This window comes from Phyllostomus hastatus, unplaced genomic scaffold (genome assembly GCF_019186645.2).
Source record: "Phyllostomus hastatus isolate PE091 unplaced genomic scaffold, TTU_PhHast_1.1 phas_scaffold_114, whole genome shotgun sequence".
In the NCBI taxonomy this organism is placed as follows: domain Eukaryota; kingdom Metazoa; phylum Chordata; class Mammalia; order Chiroptera; family Phyllostomidae; genus Phyllostomus; species Phyllostomus hastatus.
Window position 1 is genome coordinate 520137 of NW_025334006.1, and position 27041 is coordinate 547177.

General features: G+C 56.0%; 2 protein-coding genes across 5 annotated transcripts in view; one reads left to right on the forward strand and one right to left on the reverse strand.

The window, feature by feature from the left end:
* The window catches only part of DENND11 (DENN domain containing 11), a 35123-nt gene extending 18454 nt beyond the window's left edge, over nt 1–16669 (forward strand). The window contains 7 exon segments of the mRNA XM_045855597.1: nt 4595–4670; nt 4672–4749; nt 6274–6412; nt 7459–7590; nt 7791–7941; nt 8548–8616; nt 10720–16669. Of these exon segments, the coding sequence (XP_045711553.1) occupies nt 4595–4670; nt 4672–4749; nt 6274–6412; nt 7459–7590; nt 7791–7941; nt 8548–8616; nt 10720–10915 (841 nt within the window). The 3' untranslated portion in view covers nt 10916–16669.
* A 1305-nt stretch (nt 16670–17974) lies between these two features.
* Nucleotides 17975–27041, reverse strand: part of AGK (acylglycerol kinase) — a 71985-nt gene continuing 62918 nt past the window's right edge. For 2 of the 4 annotated variants that reach the window (XM_045855703.1, XM_045855704.1), the window contains exons 14-16: nt 22928–22998; nt 20924–21008; nt 18205–19907 (exon numbers count right to left, since the gene is read on the reverse strand). In XM_045855703.1, the coding sequence (XP_045711659.1) occupies nt 19770–19907; nt 20924–21008; nt 22928–22998 (294 nt within the window). In that variant the 3' untranslated portion in view covers nt 18205–19769. Of the gene's footprint in view, nt 19908–20923; nt 21009–22927; nt 22999–27041 lie in introns of all 4 variants that reach the window. The other 2 variants (XM_045855705.1, XM_045855706.1) reach the window with 2 other exon arrangements.

Consider the following 27041-nt stretch of genomic DNA (forward strand, 5'->3'; position numbering starts at 1 on the left):
CATCTTTTTCCAGCTTCTAGATTGTGAGTTGTAGCTAGACAGCTTTTGCAGCCTGGGGATGGCAGAGGGCTCCGGCGGCCCGAGAGAAGGGACCCGCAGGGCACAGGGCAGGGGAGAGAGAGCGGCATCGGGAGCGAGGCCGGGGTCTGGGCAGGGACCTGCTCGCTCACAGCCCTGACGTTACAGAGCTGAACCAGACTGCGTTTCTGAAGACACCTAACCTCTCTGTTCTACACTCATTCTTATCTCTGATGTCTCTGACATCACGAACTTATTATGTCTCTTGGCTTCAGTATCTTCTAGTGAGAAAGTCCTTTCTGTAACTGTTTCTTAATCATCAGAAAATATTGGAGAGCTACTTTATGATATAAAAAACTCAGAAAATGGAAGACAGAGTGTTGTAAAATGAAAGGAATTAAGACACATCACAACAGTTTTGGACCTTGCTGAGGTCTCAATTCAAATAACTAACTGTAAAACAACATTTTGGGGACTGTTGGCATAATTTGAATGAAGGTATTATTGTTGTTCATGTTGTCAGGCATGGTGGTGGTGTTATTTTTTAAATAGACTTCATCCACCAGAGATGTGTACCCAAGTGTTTATGGGTAAAGTGTTATGGTAAGAGACTTGCTTTAAAATATTTCAGGAAAAGGAATGGACTGGGGGAGTAGGATACAGATACGACCATATTGATAAAACATTCATCACAGTTGAAGCTAAGTGATCAATCGATAGAGGGTTTTATTAATTGTCTTCTTTCTATACTCTGAGCATAATTCAAAATTTCCATAATGAAATGTTTAAACAGACTAAATACAAAATTAACATATAGTGATCAAACTTTGAAAAATAAGACAACTCAAACAAGAGTATGATCCCACCAGCCAGTTGTATCTACTGTTAACATTTATATCCTTGTAGTCTTCTCCCTGTGTGTAAATATGCACACGGTAATTTTTTGGAAAATCCATCACTCAATGTTTAAGTTTTCTAACTTGATACGTCAGTCTTTCAGTGTGTCGTGATGGACAGTCCTCACCGTCATTTGGGTGGGCTCATAGCATCTCAGCACACAGGCGACCACAATGTATTTAACTACTTCGCCGTTTGGGGGGCTTCTAGGTGGTATGTTACTTCTCACCAGTCTAAAATGAGCACCCCGTAGGCAAATGATTGTTCACATCCACATATACAGTTCTTTTGGCCACATTCCTAGAAATGGCATCTTTGGGTCAAAGGCTATTTACAGCGTACGATTTAATACAAGTTGCAAGTGATCCTCCAGAAGGTGGGACCATTTTGGACTTGCGCCAGCAGTCCCTGGGGATGCGTCCTTTTCTGTACCTGCAAAGCCCAGACACAGGCTGGCTGGCACCGGGGGCGGATGCACAGGAGCGATGGAGTGTCATCCTTGCACGGGGGCACCTCTCATTCTTACGCCAGGTGGCTGACTGCGGGGTGTGGCAGGGAGAGTTGCAGTGGGCGTCTGCGTGGTCACACAAGTGTGTTATCAGTGAAGGGGCTGTGGGTTTAAGGAGACCACCAGCGTCCCTGGTCCTGCTGGGGATCCTCGATGTGACCCGGAAGCGGCACCCCAGATCAGTAGCTTAGGTTACGTCAGTTACAATGTCAAGTTTCTTGGACATCTCCCATAGGTGCTCGGCCTGCATGTCCACATGGTGGTGTCGTAATCTGTGCCTCCTCACAGGTAAGATCACCAGGAAGGTCTCCTTTTGCGTCCTCTTTCACGCCCACTTTACCTCCTGGCACTCTCAGCTTTGCTTCGGTGCCTTTCAGTGTATCTTCGTAGAACGGTTTGATGATCGATTCTGTTTATTGCAAAATCTATAGTGTGTTTGAAGTTTGAGGCTGTCACACCACAGTCGTTCAGCACTTACGCAGGAACTGCCAGTCCGTGTTGATGTGTGTGTTCACAGTCTGCACTTCACGTTCTTCCCGTTCGGCTCTGCCAGTCAGGGTGTCGTAGGCTGTCAGGGGACAGGTCCTGCTGTCAGGGGTCAGGGTCCCGCAGCAGGACTGCAGGACCCTACAGGACTAGAGTCTACAGAGAGTCTACAGGACTCTAACTGAGAGCTCCCCTTTAGAACCTTGGTTCAAGGGGGAGGCCCTCCTTCTGGCATCTCTGGGCCACACTGGAAGAAGAAGAAGAATTGTCTTGGGCCACACATTAAATACACAAACACTAACACAAACTGATGAGCAGAAAAAAAACGTAAGCAAATTTACGATTTTGTGTTGGGCCACCTTCATAGCCATCCTGGGCCGCATGCTGCCCGAGGGCCATGGGTTGGACACCCCTGGTGGCCGAGCGTTTGATGTGGCCAAACAGAAGACGGTCATTGGAACAGCAAATCAACAGCAAACCTGGGAAATGACAGAGTATCACATAAATTACCCTGACGCAGCCCCCTTTGATGCAGAAAATGCATAATTAAAAAATTCAGTGAAATGATTCTCACTGTTCTTTTTAGGGAATTTAGGTCCCAAGGAAAACATCCTTGAACTTAATCATCTTTGTGTTATTTTGTATGAATCAAACTTGCATTGATTTGACACCCCTCCCCACCCCCCCCAAAAAAGTACCTGAAATCTCCCATCTGCTCAGCCGGACGGACAAACACGCCTGAATCACCACGGATTCCCATCCTCGCCCGAGCATTTTGTGAGAAAGGGAGAAGTGGAGTACGCGGCCTCTGCAGGGTCCTGCCCATCCCAGCCTCCTTGCCCGAAGCTGAAGGCGGAATGTGCAGGAGCCCCGAGTCAGGGAGCTGCTCTTGGGGGAGAACCCTCTTTAGTAACCGTCTTTGGAACGTAGTTGATGGTTTCTTTCTTTCTAAAATGTAAGTTTGCCCGAAGGTCTGTCCCAGGGCTCGCCCAGAATCGTCCCTGTTTACCTCGGCCCCGAGCCCTCCCAGCGCCCGGGCTGGGCGCCGCAGGAGAGCTGGGAAGACGGAACCTCGGTCTCCGAGAGACTGACGTGTCACGCGTGGCGCGAGCCATGGGCTCACAACTCGGAAAAATACCGAGGCGGTGCCAGCGTCCACTGAAATGCAGTGTCGGCACGTTAAGGAAAGAGAAAGGAGTGGGCTCCAAAAAGCTCAGTGAGCTGCCTGAGATCGCGCAGAGGCGAAGGGGCCGGCAGGGCCTGGCCCCGCGAGCTCTGAGTCACTCCGGGGGGTGAGGGGTGGCGGGCTGCCGGCTGGGTGGTGAAAATCTCCCATCGGAGTGGTCTGTGCCACAGCAGCAGTTTGGGGGGCTTGCTCATGTTAGTCTTCGGTGGTCCGGGCCTGGCTATGAGCAGGGGCGCCTCCCCTTGCCCAATAAAGCTAGATTTCGGTTTTTTCTTGTCTCCACGTGATGGAGATTGTAGGGTGCCGCGAAAATGCAAATGGACTAATAAAAAGCTTTAAGTGCCTTTTTGAGTTCCTGCCTACGTTAGTGTCCTAGGGTTGCTGAAACTGAGTACCGGCCACTGGGTGACTTACAGCAACAGGAATGTGGTTCCTCGGGGTCCCGGGCCCGAAGCCGTGTGCGCTGGGCGGGGCTGGCTCCTCTGGGGCTGCGGGGGCTCTGTCCTCGCCTCTCTCCCGCATGGCCGGTTGGTTTCCGGGCGATCTCGACCTCCGTGGCTTGTAGGTCATCCCTCCTGGCCCGTGCCTGCATCTTCTCATGCCGTCCTCCTCGTGGGTGTGTCTCTGTGTGTGCCCAGATTTCCCTTTTAGAAAGATCCCAGTCCTACTGGTTTAGGACCCACCATGAAACCCTCTCTCCCAATAAGGTCACATTCTGAGGCCTCCGACATATTTTTTGTGGGGGAGGGGACACTGTTCTACCCTTAAAACACCCCCATTAACCATAGTGCCAAATAGTATTCACTGCGCCCCTGCCTTCACCCTGGAGGCAGGGTTCTCCATTGTACACATGGTCCGGGGCCTCAGTGCAGCTTTCTTGGTTTGAGGGTCAGGGGTCAGGGCCTCCCGCCGCCAAGGCCCTGCCACCCCAAGCGGGGGGCGGGGGGTGGAAAGAGAAGAGATTCTGAGCGTTTTATTTATAACTTGGTGCAGAGGTTCTGAGTCCTGACTGACATCCTACAATAATGGTTTCCTCTTCTTTGAGACACTGTGGGGTAAGCTTCCTCGTATTCTTTCACAACAACAAAGCCCTCCGACCAGCATGAGTCCTAAACAAAGGCGGGCCTGAAACAGGGGATCGGTGGGCTTCCAAGTCACCCCTTCTCCTGGCCCGTGGCCACGCTCTGGGAGGCCCACAGGGTCAGTCCCCAGCCTACCTCGCTCGCAAACAAAGGCATTAGTCACAGCCCGTTAATTCTGCCCGTTTCCCACGAGAAGGGGAATGAGTTACAGAGCGGTATCGGACCCCACGCTGGAACTTTTCCCGAGAATCTTGCGTAACTCCCGAGGAGGCATCCCGGGCAACCTTCAAAGGGGGTCTTTTCAGTGGATCCGGGCTTCTGCCCCTACATGGCGGGGCCGTCGGGCGGGGGAGAGGGGCTGGCGAGGGACCGAGCCGTGGCAGCAGCCCGTCTCACTGTGCACCTGTGTGTTTGCAGGCACCAGCTGGAGACGCCGGGGCACTACTCCCATCTGGCTGCCTTCTACGAGGACAAGAAGGGGGTGCTCCGTGCAGGGTCCCGGGGGAGGTGGCAGCCTGCCCCCCGTCTACTGGCTGCCATCCATCCACCGGTACATGTACCCTGAGATGAAGGTGAGGTCTGCCGCCCCTCCCGCGCCCGAGGCTCGTGTCTGCGTGCAGTGGCGCTTAATTATTTTCTTAATTAATAAGGAATGTATGTCTTGGGCTCATGCCCAAAGTCTGCTTCTGATAGAGTAGCATTGCTAACTTTAGCATTTGGGTTCTTTGAAAACATCAAGCAGGTTCTCTGAAACAATATGCCTTCTAGATACTTCACCATCATTTTGCAGAGCTGCACTCATAGGCAGTCCTGGTGGGTTCCCGGGGGGAAAGGGTGGATTTGATTTTGTTGATTCTTGCTTCAGATGCCTTAAGGTCAGACATTTGAGCTAACGATAAAGCATTAACACGGGTCTGATATTAATTAGTTGCAGTATTTTGGATATTGCTTTATTGTGTATTGTTTCCTGAAGTACTTTGCCTTTGCACTATGGTAAGTTTGTTTACAGCTAACGAAACACCTGGCCAAGTGTTAGATGTTGGGAGGGAACAAAGATGACTATGAGTTCGAAGCTCTTCCCCGCCTCCCATGTAGGGCTTCCTAAGATACTTCTGCAGACACCTCGGCTCCCTGGCAGAGAAATTAGGCCATGAGTTCAAGGGAGAGACCCGGGAGGGCCTCTTGGAAGAGGCGGCGGCCCCTGAAGTGTTTGGCGCGGCAGAAAGTGAGGGAGGCTGCCCTCAGACTGAGGGAGGGCATGGCCAAGGGTGCTCTGACGTTGCGGTTGAAACCAGTGCGTATTTGTCGTCTTACAGTTTCCGTGCGTCAGGCATCAGGCACGGCTCGGCTGGGTCCTCTGCTTCGTGGTCTCTCGTGAGACCACAGCCAAGGTGTCAGCCGGGGCTGGGGTCTCCCCTGAAGGCTCGACTGGGGAAGTGTATCCACTTCCGAGCTCACGTAGCTGCTGGGAGCTCCGAGTTCCCTGCGGGCGGGCGGGCGGGCGGAGGGCCTCCGTACCACGCTGACGGAGCTGGCAGCCCCCGAGTTTAGTGCGGAAGGCGCTGAAGTGCGGTGGGCTGCTCGGCCACCAGCAGGCCCCGTGGGTCTTGCCCCCTGTGCAGACAGACGCCTGCTTCTGCGCAAAAGCCAGGTCCCGGTACATTCGGGGCCCCAGCCTGGGACGGTTCACTCGTCTGTGTGTTCCTCCCAGTGCTCAGCAACGTCCGTGCGTTGCATGGCCTCGGTGAGGGGTCCTGTGGCTTCACAGGCACTTGTGTTTCTGACGTTCAAGGAGTTATGTCCAGCCCTGTTTCCCCGGCACCTCTCTCTCCTGCGTGAAGTAGTTAACAGTCCTTGAACTTGAACTCCAGCATCAGGGGAGCTGTTGCATTACAGAAATCTGGTTTCAGGATGAGACTCCGAAAGAGGAAAATACCATTTTGTGTGGTAGCAACCATCCCTGCATCTGTTTGGTTGAGCTCCGGGGTTCTTATTTTCGGGGGCGGGGGTTTGCACGCGCCCGTGTTGAACAGTTTTCGCGGGGATGCCTCTGACAAGCTGTCCCTCCCTCCCGCCTCCCCTCTGATTCCTTCCAGATCACACACCCAGCTGGCTGCATGTCTCAGTTCATTAAGTTCTTTGGAGAGCAGATCCTCATCCTCTGGAAATTCGCCTTACTTCGAAAGCGCATTTTGATATTTTCTCCCCCTCCTGTGGGCGTCGTGTGCTACCGAGGTAAATGGAGGCTGGTGCCGGGGGCTCTTCCTGGGTCCCGGGGCAGAAGCTGCTTGCGTCTCTCTGTTGCTGACCGAGTTCAGCAGAGCTGGGGCCTTATCGGGGGGACACGGGTTGCAAGCCTGGGAGTACTGTGGCTGGATCTGTGTTTCCGAACGTGGGCTGTGGTGGCGATGCAGACGGGCTGGGTGACGTGCCCGTAGTCTGGTGACAGTCTGGGTGGGTCGGAGCTCCGGCAGAGGGGGTGGACTCTAGATGTCCTCGTGTCTGAGGGGTGAGCTCGACCACAAACGGGCTGTGGTTGGGCTGTGGGACTCTGGCGGGTGTGAGGCTGTGATGGGGGACCGGTCTCGGACGACGAGGACGGTGGGGCCACCAGACGGGACCAGGGAGGCGCAGGTGGTGTGAGGGCTGACCTTGGCCTTGGTGAGCGTGTGCTGCCGGTGAGGCCGTCTCGCAGTGTCCACTGGGCACCGGTGCTGCTGGCTCAGCTCCCTGGGGGAGCAGCGGGGCTGGGGAAGAAGTGGAGAGGGCCTCACGCTGCACCGGTGACCCCGGGACGGATGGCGTCCCGTGGGGACAGGGAGTGGGCAGAGGCGCGCCAGGGTGTAAGGTGCAGGCACGGGACGGGAACTGGGAAGGCGGCAGACAGGGGGGACTGCGGTGCAATGTCCGTCAGGAGGCGGGGACGGGAAGGCGGGAGGGTTATGGGAGGCGAGCGTGTGGACAAGGTCGGCGGTGCCGCGTCCGATGCAAGCCCAGCTGCGGTGAGGGCTGAGACCCGCCCACTGGGTCTGGTGGGGCATCGCGGAGCGGTCTTGGGATCAGGGCCTGCCGTGGCACCTGAAAGTGCCCCCCGCCGTCTCCTCAGAGGGCAGGGCCCCTGCTCCTCTGGCACCAGGACGGCTCAGAGCCAAGCCCTCGGTAGCATCCGGGGAGGCTGGCTGCCACGAGGTGGCCTGCGGGCCTTGCAGGAGGGGGAGGGGCTGGGAGGCACAGACCCCTGACCCCTGACCCCATCACTGTCTGCCCCCCGCCCCCCGCAGTGTACTGCTGCTGCTGCCTGGCCAACGTCTCGCTGCCCGGCATCGGGGGCACCATCCCCGAGTCCAAGCCTTTCTTCTACGTGAACGTGGCCGACATCGAGAGCCTGGAGGTGGAGGTGTCCTATGTGGCCTGTGAGCACGCCACTCCCCACCCCCCGGCTGCCTCCCGCCCCCTGCCCCCATGCCCCTGCGCAGAGGACAGCGTCCCAGCTCCCCACGGGCCCTCCTGCTCACGGGCTTCGGGCTCCCGGCTCCTGGGTTCCCCGGCAGGTCGGGCCGGTGCCCTCGGCCACAGCCTCGGGGTTCCCACCTCCTGACCTCGGGTCCCACAGGCACCACGGAGAAGATCTTCGAGGAGAAGCGGGAGCTGTACGACGTCTACGTGGACAACCAGAACGTGAAGACGCACCACGACCACCTGCAGCCCCTGCTGAAGATCAACAGTGCCGACCGGGAGAAGTACCGGCGGCTCAACGAGCAGAGGTAGCGGGGCCCGGGCTGGGGCGTGCAGTGGCAGGTGCAGGCACGGCCAGCGCACGCTCTGACCGACGTCCCCCAGGTAGGACCTCTGAGTCGGGGCCTCGGTCTAGCCCGTGCCACCCGTGCCACCCGCGCCTTCCCTCACGGCTCACTCCTGGCAGTGGGCCCGCCGCATTGGCGATGGGTGGTGAGGAGGCCGCATCCCCCTGGAGCACTGGACAGGGCAGCAGACCCACGGGGGGCGGGGAGAACTCCTTCCTGACGGACGTCTCCTGTGGGCGCCGCAGCACCGAACACTCGCTCGTGCTTCCTCTCATGCGAGTCCCTGCATTTGGTTTCCTGGGGAACAAATGGCCTCAGTCTCACCCCTGTTGGATGGGTGGTGAGGAAGGGTTGTCACTTGCCTCAGTGGGCACAGGGCCAGAACCAGCCCTGTTTATTATTTTCCAGTCCCTTCTCGCCCTGCCTTTGGACGGGGTCGGGGTGGGGGTGCTCCTCGGGGTCACTCTCCCTCCCGGGAGGGCGTGGCCTGTGCAGACGCCTGCATGATGACCTGGCGGATGAGGGTCCTCACAGCTCACAGAGTCTGATGGGGACTCCCCATGACAGGCAGACGCTGCTGTACTCCCAGGAGGTGGAGGAGGACTACAGCCCGTGTGAAGAGGACCTCTTCGTGCTGTAAGTCGCTGGGGCTGGGCCACGGGGCCTCCCCGAGGGTCCCTTAGGTGCTGTGGGCCTGGAGCCCTCCCGTGTCACGCCACAGTCCGGGGGTCCTTTATCGCTGCGGTCGGTGTGAGACATGCCTGCACCTGTGGAGCGTTTGTGTGGCTGTATTGAGCCAAAGTGACAACAATGGCTGGGGACCAAATCTCAAGTGCTCCAGAGAATGGCAGTTTGCAGGTTATTTTGTCCATCAGAATCGACACAAGGAAGGTTACGTGAAATCCACTGGTGGCAGACTAAGGAGGCGGGACAAAGCGTAGCAGGGAAATCTCTGGGATTGGATACAAGGCAAATGGAGAAGCACATACTTCTTTTTCATTGGTGGGTGCGGAGAGCTAGTCACGAGCACTTACAGAGCACGGAGCTGGGTGACTGAGATAACGTGGAGGGAGGGGCTCTGTGGTTGGTGCTCTGGTGCCGCAGTCGTGCCTTTGAGGGGTATGTCTGGAAAAGGAGTCACTCTGACATTTGAAAGGTAGGTTATCCTGGCTGCGTGGGGACAGTGGGCAGAGCCATCTTCAAGACTGGCCTTCTCTACAGGAGCTACGCACCTGGGGTGTCACCACCCACCGGACCTGCCCAGTGAGGTGATCGGAGCATCCTGTGCAGTTCCTTTCGGTCACTGAGCTTTGCAGGCCCGCTGGGGGCCCCCCTCCCGAGGTTACCAGGTGTATACTCAGTCCCACCTGGGTTCACACTGCGCAGGGCACTTGGAGCTGGGCCCCCTGCCGCCAGCCCCAGAGCCTGAGATGCTGTCAGCAGGGGACACAGCGCAGTGAGGAAAAGCAGCGGGGGAGGCCATTCAGGGAAAATGGGAGGCCCTGGGGTTTGTCCACGGCTCGGACGCTCTGTTTGTCGCTCGGGATTCGGGGACTTCTCATCCGTGGCTCCCTTTGAACAGAGCGGTCCTTTGCACGGAGTATTATGGAATAGTCTGGAAACTCAGCTCTTGCACCCCCGGGGATCTTTCCCCGAGACCTGTTGGCGGTCAAGGCGGGAGCCCAGCCTTCATCCCTTAGAACATTGGTTTCGTTCACAAGCAGCTGATGACACAGCACTCGGAACTGCAGTGGCTTCCTGCTTGGACTTCCGGCCCCTTCCTGGGAGGGGGTGGGGAGCTGCAGCTGCGGTCAGCACCTTTTCTGGCCTTGATGTTGAAAACTTACTGTTGATGCTTGTACGAAGTGCCCTACTGGGCTTCTCAGACAGTGTACTTTCGGATGCACACTCAGAAAGCTCCTCAGATATAATAAGTGTCTGGGAATCAGGCACAGAGCCAGCGGTCTCCTCAAGGTTTGACACCCTCCCCTGCACCTGAAGTTCCTGGGCGTCCGGAGCGTTCAGGGTGCGTGCAGGGCACCTTTGTGGAGCCCCCAGAACTCTGTGGGACCCGGCGGGAAATAACGCCTTTTCAGAACGCGGCTCGTCCACTCACGTGGTGCTGGCAATCGGTGACATTGAGGTCATGCTCTGTGCATAAGTAAAAAATCCAAGAAAGCCACCCAAGGACGGTGGCGAGCCAGGGCAGTGTTGGTGCCTGCAGCCCCGCCCCTGCTCCTGGGAGCTCCGCCTCTGGAGTGTGGACGTCCGTCCGTGGCAGCCTCGCAGGCGCCCTCAGCTCCTCACCTGACGTCCTGACCGCAGAACTGCTCCATCGGGTGTTTGGCTTTTAACTTCCCCTCATGACTAAGCAGAAAGAGGGGAACACAGTCTGGGGGGGCCTCTCCCCAGGCTGTGTTTAAACCCCTAGTCACCCCTCGACAGAGAAGGAGCTCTTTGGCAGTCAGGCCATCGCTTGCTGAGAGGTTTTGCTCATTATACCTTGATTAATGCTAGTGGATTCTTTGCAAATCTTAGTGGCATTTTAATAGCCCTTCCATTTAACTTTGATCGTGTTTTCTTTAAAAAAAAAAAAAAAAGGTTTCTGGTTTGGGGAGCCAGTTCAAGAGGCACTGAACAGAACACAGCGTCGCGTGGTCCCCACGTGCGGACCGTGTTCTGAGCTTTTGTCTTTCCTTCCCTCCCTCCCTCCCTCCCCCGTCTCCCTCTTGAACGCAGGTTTTTCCTGGAGCAAAACAACCGGATATTCCAGACCCTGCTGGAGGTGTCCGCCAGTCAGGACAAGACGCTGACCGCCGAGCACGCCCGGGGCATGGGCCTGGACCCCCAGGGGGACCGCAGCTTCCTCATGGACCTGCTGGAGGCCTACGGCATCGACGTCATGCTGGTCATCGACAACCCCTGCTGCCCGTAGGACGGGCGGGCCGGACCGGTGAGCCGCTGTCACGCGGGACTGCAGCCCAGGCCCGGGGCGCTCGGTTTTTACTAAGTGGACACCAAGGAATCCTGTGTATACTTCCCATCAGATGTACTTGTGGCGGTCTCTGTTCTTCCCGTGCTCCGGACAGGTAGGGTGAGAGGTGGCGGCTATGGTTCCGTGTCCTGCTTCACGGGACTCGGGAACCGGCCACGTCCCGCGGAGTCTGCCTGGTTGGGTCTTCGGCGTCCTCATCGACGTTTCTTCTCTCACCTCCTCCCCCCGAGTGACCTGAGGTGCGGCGGAGGCCCCAGGTCGCTCGCTGGGAGTGGCTGAGCTCTGGGAACACTGGGGTGGGCTGTTCAGGCAGCCTGCGTGGCCTGCGTCCCCCGACGTACTCAAGAATGGGACCGCCGCCTTGCCAGGGCGGCTCGATGGCAGAAGCCAGACCATGACCGTACAAGGTTTTCATCGGTTCTGGGAGTCCCGTCTTGGGATCAGATCCATTTTCCTGTTCATTGGGACACGTCTGTGTCTTCGTGTGAGGAGAGACCTCAAGGTGGGACAAGGGGGTGTCTCCGACACCAAGTACGAGCTTCCCCAAGGGCCGGATGACACGGAGGGGCTGCCTGTCAGTCAGCTGATGGCTGAAGTTGCAGCGTGAAGCCCTGAGACTGGCCTCCAGGTCGCTGGCGGCCGCTCCGTGTGCTGTCCCTCTTTCCCAGAGTCCCCGCCTCCTGGGATGGGTTGGCTGACTGCTGAGGGCCAGCACTGGCCCTGGAGCTTCTGAGCAAATTCATTTTCCAGATGCGTCTCCTTTAAGGGCTAGCCATGCTCTTGGAATCCTTGGGGGGTTTCTGAAGAGCGGCATCTGTTGCCACCGAAGATGAGGAATTGGGGTGCAGGGCAGAGGAGGTGTTTCTCCATCTGGGTGAGCCCTCGGGAGGTGTTACTAGCAGAGCCTCGGGGTGACCGCCGAGTCCCTGATGCTGTAATTTAGCGAAGAGCTCTGAGTGCGCTGACGGGACCGAGCGCCAGCTCAGCGCAGGCCCGCACGCACCTCTCCTCGGCAGCGAGGGCGTTCCTTGAGCTGGGCGCCTGGGCCAGAGACCCAGCAGGTCTGCCAGAGAGCAACTGTGACAGTGCCTTCACCCAGGAAGTGGTTGGGAACCCCCCAGCGACAGGGACCAGAGTCTGCTTTCCCCCAAAAGGTGGTGGCCCGGCCAGCTCCCCACAGGCCCCGCCTGTTCCCTCCGGCTGGGCGATCGCTGGAGGTCAGGGCAGGGGAGACGGCGCACAGGGAGCCATCACTTAGGATTTGGACTTGGGGCGCGAGGCTGTTGCTGACAGAGAACTCCTCCCCCCACCCTTCCTGCCCAGTGGTCCCCGGAGCAGCCGTCACTGTACCCAGGTCCCTGAGCACGCTCCTGCCAGGCCACCGGGCGCAGCAGAGGGGTCACTTTCGAACGGGCCGATCCCATGTCTGATCTCAGAGACCAGCCTTGTGGGGCTTGCTGTTTTACTCAGAAGCACTTCCACGGTAGCCCCATAGCACGGACTTCAGGACTTCGGAAGGTCACGTGTGGAACTGCACGGAGACACGGATTCCATAGCAGGTCCAGCCGCTGGAGTGTAAGCCGTGCCACCGATCCGCTCTGTCCCCTGCGGGGCGGCGCAGCGCCCCGTCAGTGACACGCTGGTTTACAAAAGAAGATCTGTGTGTCGAGGCCGAGGCTTCACCGCGCTCTGCCTGGACAAGGAAGCTCCTCCTCCTGCCTCTCAGAGCGGCCTTCCTTAGGGGGCCGGGTCCGGGCTGCCGGGGGTGGTGTCCGAGAGGTTCCAGGGTTTCCGACGTGGGTGGGGTGGGTGGTCAGAGCAGGTAGGGGTGAGAGGGTGGGTCGGGTTCTCTCGGGGGATGCAGGCCGACCCCCCTGCTGCGGAATCGGGAAGTCTGGCGGGAGAACTCTCTGTTGAAGCTCTCCTGCTGTGGTCTGTCTGCGTGCGGACGCATCGCTCCTGTGGCGGTGTGACCCGGCGCTCGCAAGTGCTGCGGTGCAGGCCGTGGGGTGAAAATGGGCTTCCTGTGGTTCCCCTTGAATCGTGGGCTCCTCTGAACTCCACACCGTTGCAGGCAGCCATCTGTCTGGCATGTCCGTGCGTCCACCCTCACCCATGTGCAGAGGGCCGGGGTCCAGGTGCCCTGGTGGGGAACGCACGCCCAAAGCAGAACACACGTGCCCCCACCCTGTGCTCCGTCCCTGCACTGCAGCCTCCTCGTGAGGCCCGCAGCCCAGCGTGACGCCCCCTCCGCCTGGCTGCCCAGACTGCCCGCTGGCTCTGTGGTGACCTTTGTCCGGGTTTGTCCACTCCCGAGTGCTTCTTGCCTTGACTGAGAGACGGAGGTCGCCTTTGAAGGCTGCCTCTGTACCCGACGCTCCCATCCCCCAGCCTTCTCCCCACAGCCCCAGGGGGGCAGCCCAGCCCAGCCCAGCCCAGCATCGCTGGCCGCAGGTTTTCTAGAAGGGGAAGAAGTGTGCGAGGTGCCAGGCAGGAGTCCCTTCGGGGTGACAGCAGAAGCTGGCAGCCACGCGGATGTGGTTTCCTGTCACTGTTGAAATGCGTTCTGAGAAACCATCCGCTGTGGTTTGGGAGGTGCTGGTGAGCATCCTTTGAGATCTTACCTTCTGGTCCGTAAGCTCTGAAGGGCCAGCGATGATGACTGTGAGCACTGCCCTCCTGGAAGGGGCTGGAGACCTCCCGAGGGGTGTGGTCTCCTGACCGAGGGGTGTTGCTGGAGCACACCCCCACCTGCCCCAGCTGCTGGGTGCCCCTGGGGGATTTCAGCCTGCTCCAGTGCCCTGCGGGGGGCTGTGTGCCCACCTGGGAACACTGCCCACCTGACCCCTGGGCTGCCCTCTGGTCCTGAGGCCATGCTGGAAGAAGGTCTGGTGGCAGGAGCCCTTGGGAGGCTTGGAATCCAGCCCTGGGGCCTCCTGATGGTAGAGTGGGTTTTGCCAAGTTTGTCGGCTGGGCAGATGGTAGCGTTCAGCCTTTTTGTCAATGTCTGCGGGTCTTCTAGCTTGGGACTCTTCCTTTGGAAGGAGTCTGAAACAGTAGGGCTTCTCTCCTGCCGATTAGCACCAAGTTCTTGGTTGAGAGTTAGCTTTGGCTTTCATCAAGCGTGGAGCTCTGCTGAGGCCGCGGGGGGGGGGGGGGGGCGGTTCTGGTCCAGCGAGGGCGTCGCAGGTGGGGCGCCGAGTGCCCTGGGGACTGTGCTGGCCGGGAACCGGGAGGAGTGTGCCTCCACACCCGTCATCCATTGTGGCACCTCGTCTTCCGTTCGGCCGGGGAAGGGATGGGACTCACCGAGGTGTTGGTGGAAATCATTTATCACAGGAATCTGCATCTGTAGCTTAACCTTGTTTTTGTCCGCGGGAATGAAGGTGGGAATTGAACTGTAGCACCGGGTGCAGATAGTTCTAAATACCACCTGGGAAGATTCATTCATCAGTGTAACAACCTGTGATCTTTTAGCGAGAAGATAAAGATCAATTAAATCCTAGCCGAGCGGCTGCTTTTCCTCCCAGTGGCAGCAAGGACGAACCGGCTATTTGTCTTGATACACTGAAAGCCCTTCAAACACAATAAAAAGATGAGATTATTCACCTTTAAACTGAGGCCTTTGGGGAACCTTTTGCAAAGGGCAGTAAAGAATTAACCTTTTAGTGGTAGTACAGGAACACTCTGGGTAGAGGCTGGGACCTCAGGGACCGTTTTTTTTGTTGTTGTTTTTGTTTTTGTTTTTGTTTTCTGATGAAACCGCGTGGCCCAGGGAATGGATTCCAGATGCTTTCTCCAGTCCCGGAGCAGCTCATCCTTGCAGGGGTGAAGGAGGGAGGGGAAATCAGAAGACAGCGTTCTGACGGGCCGTGAACTTGCCTTAGTGTTGATGACGGTTCTGAAAGAGCAAGACGGTTCACCTGGGGACCAGCATGCACGCCCAGCTTCATCTCCCCATGAGGTTCCTCCCTGGTGGGTTGCGAATCCAAGAGAAGTCCAGGCCGCAGCTTCCCCCCTGCCCTTCTCTGCTCTTAGTGTGCTGGTGGCTGGGGTGTGTGGGGACCCTGGGACCGGAGGACAGGAACGGCCCTTTCTGATTCAGGTAGGGGAAGACAAGGAGGCACAGGCTCCTTTTACTCCCAAGTCATGGACTTTTAATATTCCACTTGTGTTACTAATATACCTCCGTTCCCAGGAGCTGTTGGAGCGCAGAGCGGCATGGGAAAAGGCTAACTGTGAATCCAGTTCATGTTTTTCTTATAAGAAATGGAAGTTTATTTTTGTATCATTATTACTGTGTGATAAAATGAGTATGCAGATCTTGAAATGGAAAGAAATTTCCAAGCTGTAATTTTAGGAGAAATGGGCAGTTTTGGAATTGGGAAGCAACTGAGACCCCCATAAAAGTTTTACAACTTAAATGTTCTGGAGAGTGAACAAAGACTGTGAAATCACAATAGCATTCTCTAGGAGACGCACTTGACCCTCCTAGGGAGGACGACGTCGCGTCCCCAACCTTAAGTGAGACTCTCGTACAGAAGGGGGCAGGTGCGAGAAGTAGTTTTATAACTGGCACTTTGGTTCACTTTTGGAGTTGGAAAACGGGTGGCTGGATGAAGCTGCCCATTCAGAAAAGAAATCAGAAATTTCCAGTGCTAATGAATCTGTAAGTAATGATGGAGAAGGTAAGCTCTCCTTCATGTCTTTAGTTTATTCTAGAAGCTCAGCACAGCACGGCCTCTCAGAGGTAGCAGGATCTAAATTCAGAAGTTGGCTGAATCACTGTAACAGGCGGTTAGTGGGACCACGTTTGCTGTGGAATGCGCGTCTGGACTGAGGATCCACGTACCTGCTTCCTGAGGATTTCTGAGGACGGTTGGGGATGCAAGGGGTGGGGTAGGGCATGATTATAAATTGGCCAGAGACCCAAAGAAGGAAACTCTACCCAGAGGGCAGTGAGCTGATTGCTGATTTTCTTCACGTGAGAGGGAAAACGTCCTCTGGGAGAATTGAGACAAAAGCATTAAAGAGTTTCGGAGGTGGCGGCGGGGAGAGTTTCAGTCCAGGGAGCCGCTAAAGCCACGGTGAGGGGAGGTGCAGGTCCTGGGCGTTCGGGCAGACAGGGTAGGAGGGGACGTGAGGGGACAGAGCACAGGGGAACGGAATCAACTTCCTTCCTTACCCCACGCTGGCCAGCTACACTTTTCGTGGGTCTGGGAACTAAGCCTTTTCTGAAAAGAAACAGCGTCAGCTGTGGAACAAAGGTTTCCCTGTATTTCCAAGTCAGGAAAAGCATCGCGTCGAGGTCGCCTTAAATGTCACGCCTCTGTTGTGACTGATGCCCCGGTGTCGGAGTTCGAGCAATAAGAGAAACGGAATCTATTTTTGTTTCCAGTCCTTACCTCACATTACGAAACCAGTGTCAGCTGATAGGGTTTACCCCGAGTGCTAGTGCTCGCAAGCGTGTTAGTCTCGCTCTGTGTTCCACGGCGACAGCGCCAAAGGCCTCAAGCTGGGGTGAGCCTGAGTTTCCGAGTGGATGTTTCTCGCGGCGATTCTGTCCCGTGGCGCCAGCACCATCTGTGTACATCGTGTCTGTATATACCCGAACCCAGCTGTGTGCAGAGGGGCGGAGATAACTATATTTACAGACGACACTTTTTACAATTAAAATTCACATTTTAACATGAACCCGTGTGCTGCGTGCGGTCCTTCACCGAGTCCGAGGAGTGAGGTTTGTGGTAGGAAGGAGGGGCGGAGCCGAGCCCGCCGCCCTCGCCCCCCCACGGGCAGGAGGACGGAACCAGGAGCTGCTGGCGCCCGTCCTGCCGGGAGCCAGGTCTGGACAGACGTGCTCCAGGAAGCGGGAACCGGTGCCGGAACGACTGTGCCACCAGGAGGCCAGGACGGCCCACCCTCCGTCCCATCAACGACTTTCAAAGAACCCCGCGGGGACCGGAGCCCTCTCCATTCACGTCTCTTCCCATCAAAGGTAACTTTAAGACGATCTACTGTATTTTATACGTGTATGACAATACATACAGGGTGCGGCAGAAGTAACGCCTGCGTGAGTGCGGTTTTAATTCATTCACCTAAAATGTCATGTGGTGTGCTTGAGTGTGATGTGTTACAGAATCACATGCTTATGATTTTGTAATGGAAGATTTTGTGATAGATGATTTAAAAAAGGGGGGAGGGCGTTATTTGTGCCGGACCCTGTATAGAGTGTGTGTGTATATAGACACTGAAGTTTGTTTTATTTTTAACCTTATTTTCAGGCAGCAAATTGCCGAGGTGGCTGCAGTGTATTCCAAGTCAGGCTCCTACTCCCTGGGCCGCGTGACCCCTGTGATGTCACCCGCTTCTCAGGGTCGTTAGAACAGGTCTTGAAGCAATGGCATGTATAAAGCACCAGACACACAGTAATCGTAACTGTGCATGCAAATCGGCCACAGGTTAAGCAAAAGGCTTTCTGTCAAACTGTATGTAATGGAAAGCATCTATGTTTGTAATAGAAACCGTCTCAGCTTGTGAGCGAAGTCCGTGGGAGGGGAGGTCAGCCGTCAGCAGGAGGCAGGCGGGATTCTCCGGCTGCTGCTGGGAGGGCCCATCCCCCCCCCCGCCCCCCCGCCCCTGTCCCGCCTCCCCCCCCCCACCTCCCCCCGCCCCCGCCCCCCGCCCCCTACCCCCGCAGCCCTAGAAATGGCCTCTGCTCGCCTGCGTGTGCTGTGCACAGGGCAGTCGGTGAGAGTGGGCAAACCACATTCTCACAGGAAACAGTCTGAATCAGGAAAACAGTTTGAACCAGGGCATATGTACATTTGGAGTGAGTAAAAGTACTCACCTGGATTAAATAGCCCTCCCCGATCCTAAGTTCCGCGGTTTCAATGGGAGGATGAGAGTCCCTCACACACGCGTGTGCGGTACCCTACCAAGGCTGCCGGTTCTGGGCCGGGTGGCCCCCTATAGTCTGTTCTAGAATCAGGACATGCTCAATCCTCTGGGCTCGGCTCACGTGGAAACTTTTCCCAGACCGCCGCGTCCCCTCCCCGCTCCGTGGGCGGTGTGGAGTGGGCGACCCTCACACCGTGTGCTTGGACCTGCTTATTCCTTTTTTTTTTTTTTTTTTTTGGCAGAAGCGTGGCCTCCAATGCCGCTCCGAAGACGACACAGGTAAGCCCGGTCTCCGTGCAGCTCACACGCGGGCGTTCCGTAGCTGCTCTGTGACCCTGTAGGCGGCGGTCGGCACTCTGCCAGCGGCTGGTGGGCGCAGGCGTACCTTACTGCCCTAGCGCCAACCTGCCGAGCCGAGCCCGGAGCCATGGCCGGCCAGCCCCCTCGCACCGTCCCTGCCTCTTCAGAGAGGCGTCTGTCCCGCCCATCCGACCACCGTGTGCTCGCCCCTCTAGCGCAAGACACCCCACGGGCCCCACACTGAGGGACTGGCGCTGGCGGGGTGAGGAGTGAACCCTGACCGAGACCGGCTGGCCGGCGGTTTCAGGTTCCGGGCTTTCGACAACCTAAGGGAAGGTGTAATCAGGCTGTTGAGGGATCATTATTAATAATTTTTGAGATCGCCGATTTTTTGACAGTTAACTCCGAAGGATTCACAGAGCCGCAGACACTGCCGCAAGGGAACTCCTTCCGTCCCGTCCCGTGCGCACGCCCACCGACCGCGGGACCGGGAGCGCAGCGTCGGGTTCTGCGGCACCTGGCTGCAACGGTCACGTGCTCTTGCGCAGATGAACTAAGGAGGATGAAGAACATTCTAACACAGTTAACGTTTAATTACCCAAACCTTGTGATTACTGACACACAACTGATGAGAACAGTGCCGTAATGTTCCACAGTCAGCACAGAACTACACAGTTTTACGCGTGAAAACAGCCTGCACCACGATGGCATTCTCCGCTGAAGGGGGTGCGGAAACATACGAGGAGGAAAGTCCGTTTAAAATGTTCAACTACTGAAGAACGTGTTTATTTTTTGGTACATGGGTGATGTCAAATTGCTGTGTGTTTAAATTACACTGAGTATGTTTAAAAGAGTGAATCAGTTTTTATTTTAAAATAGTATTTACAGGACAGCAGGACGCACATGCTTGGACAGCGCTGACTCCCTCGACAGATTTCGGACGCCGGCTCTAAAGCGTGACGGGGCGCGCGGTTTCCAGAAGACCCCAGGAAGCCCCCCTCTCGCCCCTGCCGTCTGGTGAGGCGGGGCCCGCAGCAGTCGCCTGGGGAGCGCGGCTGCTTTGCGGGGAAGATGAAGGTTGCCGGGCTCCACCTGGACTGAGTTGTTTAGGTTTGGGCTGGACCCCGAGTCCCGCAGTTCTCAACAGGCACCCTGGATGGTTCAGCATGCAAACCAACACTTAAGGACCGCTACTCGAACAAACTAGGAGTTGACAGAATTTCAGCCATGGCTGAAGAGGGAAACACCTCACCCACACTTTTGTTTGGACTGAGGCTCGAACGGAAACAAGCTAAGAAAGAGTCAGAGCTCACCAAGCAGCAGCACCCGTGGGGAACAGACAGGGACGGAGGGGCGAGGCTAGGGTCCCGCGTGCCCCAGCGGCTGCGTGTGCGGGAGACGAGGTCTAGCCCTTCCCCATCCGCTGTGAGAGAGAACGCCCTTGAACTAGCCTGAGCAGGGAGCAGCTGCCTCACGGAAGTCAGAGCATGCGCGAAGGGGAAGCCACTGCCCTGTGGGGACGGGTGAGGCGTCCGGTCTGTTCCCTTTGGTCCCACGGTGGCCTCGAGCATGGTCTCGGGTGCCCCTCCCCGGGCGCTCACTCAGCGGAGCTGGGCGTCAGCTGCTCTCTCTTCCTAGGGTCACAGAAGAACTGCAGCTTCCGGGGCAGCAGCTTCACCTCCACGGGCATCGCCTCGTACTCCTCACTGTCGATGCTGAAGGAGCCCCCGGTGCCCTGTGGAGGAGACAGCGTTCAGGGGGCCACACGCACACGGGGTCGTCCTCCCCGCCATCCTCTCGGCGGCCCGAGTCTCTGTCCCTCTAAGTCACTGATTCGGTGCTGGTTCTGGAAACATCCCATCCACGAAAAAGGTTCTGTTATTTCTCTGACCTCTTATCTCCTACCAGAGTATTTGGGTACTTGAGAAGCAAGGTTATAATTTTCAAATATTAAAAGACAGGGGTCCTGCCACATCTTTAAGGAAGGAATTCGTACACATAGCGCATTGCAGGTCCTTCTCAGTGAGCAAGACCGCACATCCCACACTTAGGCAAGCCAGGACGGCCGCCTGCCTGCGTCTAAGGTTCTTCCTCAGGACACGCTCAGCTCCCCACGCAGGCAGAGCACGCCCCACTGCAGAGCCTGTAAAACTTGGTCGGAACTTGTGCCTTTAATGCGGCACGTCTGTGTTGAGACTCCGGTGCCACCCCTGTGGGGGCAACGAGGTCCTTTCCTGCATACGGTGACACAGTGGCCATGAGTATGCAGAGGTGACCTGGAGTAACCCTGTTCCTGAGGCATTGCTAATAGAATAACTAACCTTATAAATGAGATGCTATTTCCAACTTGCCCCACTGATACAGGTTGTTCTTCTAGGCCTGGCGTTTCACAGCACAGGAAAACGGAGCACCATTCTGAAAACTGCTCCCAGATCTTTCACAACAAGTGTGAAGGTGGAGTCCATTGTTAACATTTGAGAATTTTCTGTGTGATAATATAGGAACTCTGCGCAATTTACATCTGGGGCCGGGGGAGCTTAGGAGACCCAAAGCTCGCTTTAGAGAACCTTGGCTTAAGAACATTGGGTCCTGTCATCTCTCAGGTCTGCCTCCTCTGACCCAGAGGCTGATAGTGTGCTCAGCACATCCAAGGTGCCTCAGTGAGGGTCTGTTACTGGAGAGGAAGGGGGGCGAACAGAGAGGGAGACCCGAGAAAGACCCAAGAGCTGCGGGACAGGCCCGCCCACTTACCTCGGGCAGCAGCAGGGCGCACTGGCTGGCTTGGAGACACTCGGTGCCCTCGGCGCGCAGCTTGGGGTCTCGCACCTTTTTGCTTCTGTTAGCAGAGGAAAAACAAGTTTGTAAACCAGTGCCAGCCATGGCATTGGGGGGCAAGAACATGGCAAGTTCTTTCTGTTTTTGATGAGGTTAAGCAGAGGGCTCCCGATCCACTGAACAGCATGGGGACCTGTGCGTAGTCTTTCCCACGAGGACCCTCACTCAGCACTGGGACACGTGCCAGAGGGAGGGGCCGACCTGCTGGCGAGAGCTGTGCCTGCAGTCGAGACTGCCTGGTTTTACATCGTCCACACGGGCCCAAGTCCTGGGCGGTTAAAGACCCCACGTTTAACAGAATGAAATTAAATCCTTTAGAAGTACTAAGCTTTTGTTACTTGGTGGTACCTGGGAGTGAGGCAACCCTTGGAGAAACTTATGTCAGTGTAAGGCAGAGGTTTCTTTTCTACGCACGCGTGAAGCACCGGTTCCACACGAGGCTCCCTGCCGACTCTCCATGGCAGCGGCCTGCTTGGCGCAGCCCGTGCTCGCCCTCGCTGAGTGGCGCTGGAGTAGCACTGGCGGAGTAACTGCCCACACCCAGCCCACCCCTCACTGCTGGTCTCAGGAAGTACAGGAAGGGCAAGAGCTAATCCAAGTTAGCCCATTCTTTTTCAACGACTGACAACAGTAATTCATCAGTGAAACCTCATCCATTTTCTAAAGCAGCTTCTCAGGGGGCCTTCAGATACCCAGAGGAGCCATTACCTGACTTCACTTCCTGTAGAGACCAAAGGGGACCATGTCACTGCTGCCGATGCTCAAAATAACGAGGAACGCGATGACTTCACTTACGCACCACGATCGGTGTTCTATTTTTGGATGTCGAATTACAAAGGAGCCCGGGGTAGAGCGGGCCCCACTGGTCGGACTCCCAGTTGAGACAGTGAGAGGCGTCTGCACACTGTTCCGAGGGAGGGAGGTGTTTCCCCTCCCGCCTCCCGCAGACACAGCAAACAAACCAATGGCTGCAGGCGCAGCTGTTCAGCATCTGAAGACTCTGTACCCGGCAAACACACCAGAAACAGACAGTGTAGTGAGGGTGCTGGTGCAGACAATGAGGTTGCCATGGAGACCCGCCTCCCCAGCGGAGATGTTTAACCCCGCAGTGGGCGCGAGGGGGAGCTCTGAGCCAGAGCACAGAACGCAGCCAAGCAGACTGGCTGTTGGCATGGTAACAGGGGTCCATGATGCCGAGGGAGGGCCTAGAGCATCCTTAACCAATAAAACTCTGGCCAAGGGAGGGCTGAACAAATCAGATGGGACCTGAAAGCGTACTTTGTAGCGGAAAAGGGAAACCTGGAAAATGTCCCAAGTACTCAGCCCCTTTTCGGGTTTTTCACAAACACCCGGAGAGCAGGGCAAGGGGGGACTGACCCACAGTAGCTGACACTGGGGAGTAGGTCACGATGAAAAAGGCCCTCCCTGCACATTCCCTCACCTGAGACCCGAAAATGACCCCGAGAGAGTCAGAGGTGATCACATCACTCCAGGCCACACCCAGGGAAAAGGACTCAGAGAACGGAGGGTGCCTCCAAAACAGGAGGCCAGGAGGAGGCAGGACCCAGCACTTCGGGCCCTGACGCCAGCCTTCCAGGCCCCGGGCCCCGCTGCACTGGGTCCCTTCCGTAGAAAGGCAACGACTGCTCCCCTCCGATCCCCCCAAAACGAACAGGGAAGGCCAGAGCAAGAGAGGAGCACTAGACGCGTCAACCCAAATGCAACCAAGAAAGCTGTGATTCCCAAACAAGGCGCGTCCCTCGCTGAGTCCCCTATACATATAGAGACTTCACGGGTACTCGGAACAGGATACAACACGATACAATTCAGTCGATACAATTCAATTCAAATGACTTCAGCCTCATTTCCTCCAAGCCCCAGGCCACTCGCCCCACAGTTAGGAAATTGCAATCCACTTACCCTATACTTATGAAGTCTCCTTTGCTGACATTGTCGGGTTCGATGCAGATATTCATAAAGTCTTCTGTGCTCTGAGAGGTTGGAAGATAAACATCAATACTCTACACTGTGGCTACTGCAGCCTGCTGTCGCCTTTGAGACCCACAGGTTCACATTTCAAAGCTGTGTATTAATTATGCAGGGGACTTTTAGCAACTTAACCTTTTCCTTTTACATTAAGACCTTTATTGAGGTATAATTTACATACCACAACATTCATCTCCATTGTTTGGTTTTTACTGCCTATACATGGCAAGTAAAACTCAGGTTTGAAGGTTTGTCAGAACTCAGAGTGGGGAGTCTGTGAGGTTCTGGCATTAATGATGAGCGCCGTCTGAGGCCCCAGCAGTCCCTCCCTGCGGGCCAGGCTTTGAGCCCCGCCTCTCCAGCCGGGGTCACACCTGCTACAGCGGGCTCTCGGTGGGCAGGGCCCAAGTACCTGTTTTAAAGAGCTGTACGTGCACGTTTGGTGTGCAGCCAGAGCTTAGGAGAAGCGGACCATTCTGCCAAGGCCATGTTTGAGGTGCTTTCCACTCCCAACCACAGAAAGCTTTGAGCGACAAGGAAGTAGCTACAAAAACAGACTTGGTTCTAATGCTTCCTGCTCCCCCGATTTACCAGCAGCCCGTGGCTAGCGGTAAGAGCTGGGCCCTCTGTAATTCAAGCCCAACCCTTCTTTCTGCATCTGCTTCAAATGGAGGTTTGTTTCCCTACCAACAGGCAGGGCATCCGTCTCCCCAGGCTAACCCACAGGCCTCCCAGAGCCGGCAGCACTGCCGAGGGTCACAGGGCTGACCCAGCAGGCTCTCCCTGCCCACGGGGAGCTGCAGTGCACCAAGGAGGGGCCTCGGCTCCGAGTTCCCCTTCAACACTGACTTACTGAATGAACTCCTCCAGGTGCTTGGGTTACATCAACGAACCAATAACCCAACCATTTCTGCCTACAAAGAACTTACATTCTACCAGGGAGACTGAGGGATAAGCACAACAAAACAAAACAACAATCACACTAAAACAATAAATGACAGAGAATATTAGATGTTAGAGTATATCAGTACAAAAACAGCAATCCTGGAGTGATGTATACGGCATAAATGGTACATCACAGAGTACTGCAGGAAACAACTATGCCAGAGCCTATTAGAAAAATCAGGGGACAAACCAGGTCAAGGACACGGAGCGGGGGCATCAGTGGCTTTTTAAAGAGGGGCCCAGGCGGGCCGCGGGGAGACGGCGGCCTCCGAGCAGACACCTCCAGGAGGTGAGGGGAGTAGCAGCCGGACGGACGTGTCCAGGGCTGCAGTGCTCGAGCCCCCGCAGGGGCTACCTGGAGGGCCTGGTACACCTGACTCTGACCCCACCCTGAGGTGGTCGTTTGTGTATCACAGGGGAGGCCCGAGAGGTCTTGTCTCTGACAACAAGTCCCCAACCGAGGCTGCTGTTGCCAATCCACGGCCTGCACTCTGGGAGCCACTGGTCTCGGGAACAGGCGACCTACACAGCAGCGGGAGCGTGCCTGGCGTGCGCGAGGGCAGCAAGGGGCCAGAGTGGCCGCCGCAGGGTGGCTGAGGGGACCACGGGGTGAAGCCGGGGGAGACAGGAGAGCGAGCAGTAGGGCCCCGCAGACCATCCCGGGGGATGCGGCCGGGAGGCTGAGGGACCTGGGAGCCCCAGGAGGGCTCCAGGCCGAGCCAGGAGACCTGGCTTTGTTTGAATAGGGCCTTGCAGGCCGCTGTGCTGGGGGTAGAATGAGGGGGAGCGGGGGAGAGGGGAGACCACGCAGGAACCTATTGTACCACGTGGATCAGGCGGCGCGGAGGTCCGGTGAAGCGCTGGCCATATTGGAAGGGGGAACCACCAGGACTTCCTCAAAGATCAGATGTGTGGAGAACGCAGCCACGAGTGGCTCTGAGACGCCTGAATCAATGCAAGGTCGGAAGGACGTTCACAGCAGTGGGGGAAGGGTGGGTAAAGCAGGTTTCAAGGGGCGGAGTCAGCAGCTCAGTTCGGGACAGGCTGAGACTGAAATAAATGTACAGGAGACATCTAAGAGGATAAGTAGATAGTTATACACACAAGTCTAGGATTTGTCTTTTGCAAAGAGTGAAAACGCAAAAATCAGCGTGTTGTACTACACTTACAGATTAAATGAGAAAATCTTATCTCAGCAGAAGCAGGAAAGGTACCTGGTAAAATTAAATACCCACTCACGATAAAGTCTTAGCAAAACAGGATAGGAGGGAACTTCCTCAGCCTTACAAAGGGCAGCTACAGAAAGCCCCATCAAACTCAAGCGTGAAGCGATGAACGCTCTCCCTCTCCCTCGGGAGTAAGACAGTGATTTCCACTCCACCCCGCGCTGAGGCCCCAGCCGCTGTGGTGAGCAAGGGCAGATCGAAGATCAGAGTGCTGAGCGTTTGAAAGGAAAGAGCAGAACTTGCACTACTTGCAGTCAATATGACCGAGTCAATAGAAAATCCAAAGGGAGCCACGAACTTCATATAATTAATATGAATTTAGTTCGCTGATTCAGCATCAATGTAAAAAAATCAATTACGTATTTTTCTACTGAATCAGACAGTTAGAAAATGAAATTTCAGGAGATACTATTTACAGTGACATCGAAAGTTGGGATAACCAGGCATATATACCCGGCAAAAGGCAAAATGTTATAGAGAAAACTAAAACTTCATTGAAGACACGAACAAGTCTCAATAAAGACGGCGCTAGGCCACAGCCATCTGACAGGGGAGTCGGCACCGCAGAAACGTCATTTCCTCTCATGCTGATCTGCAGGTTCAATGTCATTCTGATGAATGTAGCAGATTTTTATGTGGAACTTAAGAAGATGAACATTCCCAGGGATTTATAGAGGCCAAAGAGTCAAGAACGGCCAAGCGACTCTTCAAAAATAAGAAAAAACAGACTTGCAAAACAATGCTAATTAGGAGACGCACAGAACCAGAACAACTGTAGACAAATAGCGCAACTGAACAGAGGCGCCGCAGGCACTTCCGCACGTGCGGACACCGGACGTGTGCCAGGCTCCGCAGCCAGGGCGGGGTTGGTGGGGAGAGAGCACTTCAGCATGTGGCGCCTGGACGACTCGCCTTCTGCATGGGAAGAATGAAAATTGGGGCCTTACCTCTGTCATCCACAAAACTCAATTACAGGTGGAAGCACTTCTTTTTAAAATAAAAATGAGTTCACTTGGTGCAAATCACTTTAACCCGGTTGTTCGTCTGACAATACATGATGAGCGCCTTTCCCTGCAGTCACTACAGGGGCACGCCTTAAACAGCTGCACCCAACTGTGCCGAGTCGGGCCCCTGATCAGCTTGTCCGCGTGTGGTGCCGCCGTGACGACAGCAAACACGGCTGCCCGGGAGCCTCACGTCCCACGCTCCACACCCGACGCCTCTGAGACTCTGCCTGCGCTGCTTTGAATGATAAATGAACATTTGGAGCTAGCACTTGGCACCTTCACTGTCTTTGAATATTTTATTGACTTTACTTTAACGGAGGGGTGTGGAAGGAAGAAAATGAATGTGCTGCTACAGCACAGTGTCATCAACTTTCAAAACTGGCACCGAGGCAAAAGCCCTGCGCCTTCTGCACGGGGCTTGTCTTGGGCCACCGTCACCTACGCCTGCACGCAGTCGTCCGCTGGTGTCCAACCGCCGGAGAAAGGCGCGGTGCTCCAGAACACCAGCAACGTGTGATCAGACTGGGTCAAAGGGAAGTGTGTAATCAGAGATCGTATCTTTCTGACATTCTTCTAGAACGGAATCTGTCTGTTGTAACCTTAATACATTCGCCTGCACCAGTGTTTCCAGAATCCCACGATGCAGGAAGTGGGGGCTGACTACGCTGTGCACTAATCTGGTGATTCCTGCAGGATCCGTTCTAGAAACGCACGCAACCGGCCCAGGGCAGGACTGTGGTCTCGGTGCTTCACACACGCAGCCCAGGAGCCACTGAGGGAGGGCGACTGCTCTCTGCGCCCATCAGCAGTGCTGGGACTGCCCGTCCTGCCCTGTCCCACCAGCACCTAACGCCGGCGGGCTTTCTGATC